The following is a 4,208-nucleotide window of genomic DNA, read 5'->3' as shown; positions in this document are numbered from 1 at the left end:
GGTCGGTGGTGATTGGGCGAGAGAGGTGTCGGTCAGGGGGTGGGGTCGGTGGTGATTGGCGGAGAGAGGTGTCGGTCAGGGGGTGGGGTCGGTGGTGATTGGGCCAGAGAGGTGTCGGTCAGGGGGTGGGGTCGGTGGTGATTGGGCGAGAGAGGTGTCGGTCAGGGGGAAGGGGCGGTGCTGATTGGCGGAGGCCGCCGTCGCTCAGCGAGCGGGAGCAGTGGGCGGGTGAATGGCGTGCCGGCGGCCATTGGCGTCCATGCCCGCCTCCCGCAGTCCGCCGCCGCTGAGGTGATCGCCGCCGCCATGGAGGCCGCTCACAAGGCCAAGGGCAAGCTGCTGCTCTCCAACGCCCTGGACGCCAAGGACGAGCTGGAAGAGGTGAGACGCCGAGCCCGGGGGTGAGGGGTTGGGTGAAGGAGAGGCTGCCGCCTGCCGCCCGACCAACTACCTCCATCCGCAGGCTTCAGTCGCTGCTAGGCCGCAAGCTGGAGCCCTTAAAGAGGCCGCGACACAGTCAGGCTGTCCGTCCCCGGGGTGGGCCCCACCGCGGCCCAGGCTCACCCCCAGAGTCAGCTCACTGAACCCCCAGAGTCAGCTCACCGAACCCCCAGAGTCAGCTCACCGAACCCCCAGAGTCAGCTCACCGAACCCCCGCACTCAGCTCACCGAACCCCCAGAGTCAGCTCACCGAACCCCCAGAGTCAGCTCACCGAACCCCCAGAGTCAGCTCACCGAACCCCCAGAGTCAGCTCACCGAACCCCCCGCACTCAGCTCACCGAACCCCCAGAGTCAGCTCACCGAACCCCCAGAGTCAGCTCACCGAACCCCCGCACTCAGCTCACCGAACCCCCGCACTCAGCTCACCGAACCCCCGGAGTCAGCTCACCGAACCCCCGGAGTCAGCTCACCGAACCCCCGCACTCAGCTCACCGAACCCCCGGAGTCAGCTCACCGAACCCCCGGAGTCAGCTCACCGAACCCCCGGAGTCAGCTCACCGAACCCCCGGAGTCAGCTCACCGAGCCCCCGCGCTCGGCTCACCGAACCCCCGCGCTCGGCTCACCGAACCCCCGCGCTCGGCTCACCGAACCCCCGCGCTCGGCCCCCCCGCCGCCCCCCCCCGCATTCGCCGCACCGAACCCTGATTGCAAACAGCTTCTGCCAAATTGAGTTCACAGAAGTTCACAGAAACCCCACAGTGCAGATAGAGGCCATTTCGGCCCATCGAGCCTGCACCGACACATATCCCACCCGATCCCCGTAACCCCATGTATTTAATCCCCCTAACACCCTTCACTGTTGCCTCACAGCGCCAGGGACCCGGGTTCGAATCCGGCCTCTGGCGACTGTCTGTGTGGAGTTTGCACATTCTCCTCGTGTTTGCGTGGGTTTTCTCCGGGTGCTCCGGTTTCCTCCCACAGTCCAAAGATGTGTGGGTTAGGTTGATTGGCTGTGATAAATTGACCCTTAATCAACCTAACCCACACATAAGAACATAAGAACATAAGAAATAGGAGCAGGAGTAGGCCAATCGGCCCCTCGAGCCTGCTCCACCATTCAATAAGATCATGGCTGATCTGATCCTAACCTCAAATCTTCTATCACTCTGCATCCACCCGAACCCATGTGATCTCCCGGGAGAGGCGAAAAACCAGATAAAGACCCAATGGCCAATTGGGAGAAAAAAATCTGGGAAATTCCTCTCCGACCCATCTAGGCGATCGAAATTCTTCCAGGAGATCACTCTGTCCCTATATTTTCTACAGTATCTTTGGACTGTGGGAGGAAACCGGAGCACCCGGAGAAAACCCACGCAAACACGAGGAGAATGTGCAAACTCCACACAGACAGTCACCCGAGGCCGGATTCGAACCTGGGTCCCTGGCGCTGTGAGGCAACAGTGAAGGGTGTTAGGGGGATTAAATACATGGGGTTACGGGGATCGGGTGGGATATGTGTCGGTGCAGGCTCGATGGGCCGAAATGGCCTCTATCTGCACTGTGGGGTTTCTGTGAACTTCTGTGAACTCAATTTGGCAGAAGCTGTTTGCAATCAGGGTTCGGTGCGGCGAATGCGGGGGGGGCGGCGGGGGGGCCGAGTGAGCCGAGCGCGGGGGTTCGGTGAGCCGAGCGCGGGGGTTCGGTGAGCCGAGCGCGGGGGTTCGGTGAGCCGAGCGCGGGGGTTCGGTGAGTCGAGCGCGGGGGTTCGGTGAGTCGAGCGCGGGGGTTCGGTGAGTCGAGCGCGGGGGTTCGGTGAGTCGAGCGCGGGGGTTCGACCCTTAAAAGTTCAACCTTAAAATGAAATATTTTCCGAGGAAATTTAGATTTTTATCAAATTTGGAAATTTAGATTTTTAATGTAATTTGGAAATTTAGATCTTTAATGAAATTTGGAAATTTAGATTTTTAATCAAATTTGGAAATTTAGATTTTTTTCAAATTTGAAGTTAGATTTTTTTATTTCAAATTAGATTTTTTACTTTAAATATGTTTATTAAATTAGTTACAATGAGCTATTTTTTAGTTAAAATGCAATTGTTTCATTTGCACAGTGCAAGAAATTTTGCAAAAAGAAAATATTAATAATCCCACAGGGTCTATGTAGCCCCCTTTTATTTCAGTACTGAGGGAGCGCCGCACTGTCGGAGGGGCAGTACTGAGGGAGCGCCGCACTGTCGGAGGGGCAGTACTGAGGGAGCGCCGCACTGTTGGAGGGGCAGTACTGAGGGAGCGCCGCACTGTCGGAGGGGCAGTACTGAGGGAGCGCCGCACTGTCAGAGGGGCGGTACTGAGGGAGCGCCGCACTGTCGGAGGGGCAGTACTGAGGGAGCGCCGCACTGTCGGAGGGGCAGTACTGAGGGAGCGCCGCACTGTCGGAGGGGCAGTACTGAGGGAGCGCCGCACTGTCAGAGGGGCGGTACTGAGGGAGCGCCGCACTGTCGGAGGGGTATTACTGAGAGAGCGCCGCACTGTCGGAGGGGCGGTACTGAGGGAGCGCCGCACTGTCGGAGGGGCGGTACTGAGGGAGCGCCCCACTGTCGGAGGGGCAGTACTGAGGGAGCGCCGCACTGTCGGAGGGGCGGGACTGAGGGAGCGCCGCACTGTCGGAGGGGCGGTACTGAGGGAGCGCCGCACTGTCGGAGGGGCAGTACTGAGGGAGCGCCGCACTGTCGGAGGGGCGGTACTGAGGGAGCGCCGCACTGTCGGAGGGGCAGTACTGAGGGAGCGCCGCACTGTGGGAGGGGCGGTACTGAGGGAGCGCCGCACTGTCGGAGGGGCGGTACTGAGGGAGCGCCGCACTGTCGGAGGGGCGGTACTGAGGGAGCGCCGCACTGTCGGAGGGGCGGTACTGAGGGAGCGCCGCACTGTCGGAGGGGCGGTACTGAGGGAGCGCCGCACTGTGGGAGGGGCGGTACTGAGGGAGCGCCGCACTGTCGGAGGGGCGGTACTGAGGGAGCGCCGCACTGTCGGAGGGGCGGTACTGAGGGAGCACCGCACTGTCGGAGGGGCGGTACTGAGGGAGCGCCGCACTGTCGGAGGGGCGGTACTGAGGGAGCTTGCTCTGCGCAAATTGGCTGCCACGTTTCCCACATTACAAAGTGACCACACTTCAAAAGTCCTTCATTGGCTGTAAAGCGCTTTGGGACGTCCTGAGGGGGTGAAAGGGGCTGGAGAAATGTGAGCCTTTCTTTGTAAATCCAAACAGACAATGCAGGCAAGGCAGCTTCACAAAGGACCACACCAGATTGAGCTGTAGGTTTCTGGCATTTTCTGCTTTGTTTCGGGTCTGCAGTTTCTTTTCAGTTGTCCCTTTTTTAAAAGTTGTCCGTCTCTGCCGACGGATGGTACCTGTGTCAGGTGCGACCCCGCTTGCTCTTGCTGAAGCCCAGGTTGGCCAACACTCCTCCTGCCCACCTCCTCCCTTGCAGGTGCTGTCTTTTGCCGGGGTACAGTTGCACAGTGACTGGCAGATGCCCCCAATACCTTGCCCCAGCCTCCGTTCTCCCTGCGTGAACTGCGGCAGCAAGGTGAAGCCGCGGAAGGAATTCACGGCCGAGCCCAGTCTGGGCCCTCGCTGACTGTGCACCGTGTTTACACCACGGATGAAAGAAAGACTCGCGTTTCTCCAGCACCTTTCACCACCTCAGGACGTCCCACAGCGCTTTACAGCCAATGAAATACTTTCTGAAGTGTGGTCACTGTTGTA

General features: G+C 59.8%; 1 protein-coding gene across 1 annotated transcript in view; it reads left to right on the top strand.

Moving 5' to 3' along the window:
- Positions 1–206: 206 nt before the first annotated feature.
- ints3 (integrator complex subunit 3) overlaps positions 207–4,208 on the top strand; it is a 153,543-nt gene continuing 149,541 nt past the window's right edge. Inside the window, exon 1 of the mRNA XM_085978245.1 lies at positions 207–381. Coding sequence (XP_085834371.1) covers positions 307–381 — 75 coding nt within the window. The 5' untranslated portion in view covers positions 207–306. The remainder of the gene's footprint in view (positions 382–4,208) is intronic.

The sequence above is a fragment of the Somniosus microcephalus genome, unplaced genomic scaffold, assembly GCF_052327205.1.
Source record: "Somniosus microcephalus isolate GS21.2 unplaced genomic scaffold, FLI_Smic_1.0 unresolved_chr7, whole genome shotgun sequence".
Classification (NCBI taxonomy): Eukaryota; Metazoa; Chordata; class Chondrichthyes; order Squaliformes; family Somniosidae; genus Somniosus; species Somniosus microcephalus.
This window is presented reverse-complemented; position numbering and strand designations above follow the sequence as displayed.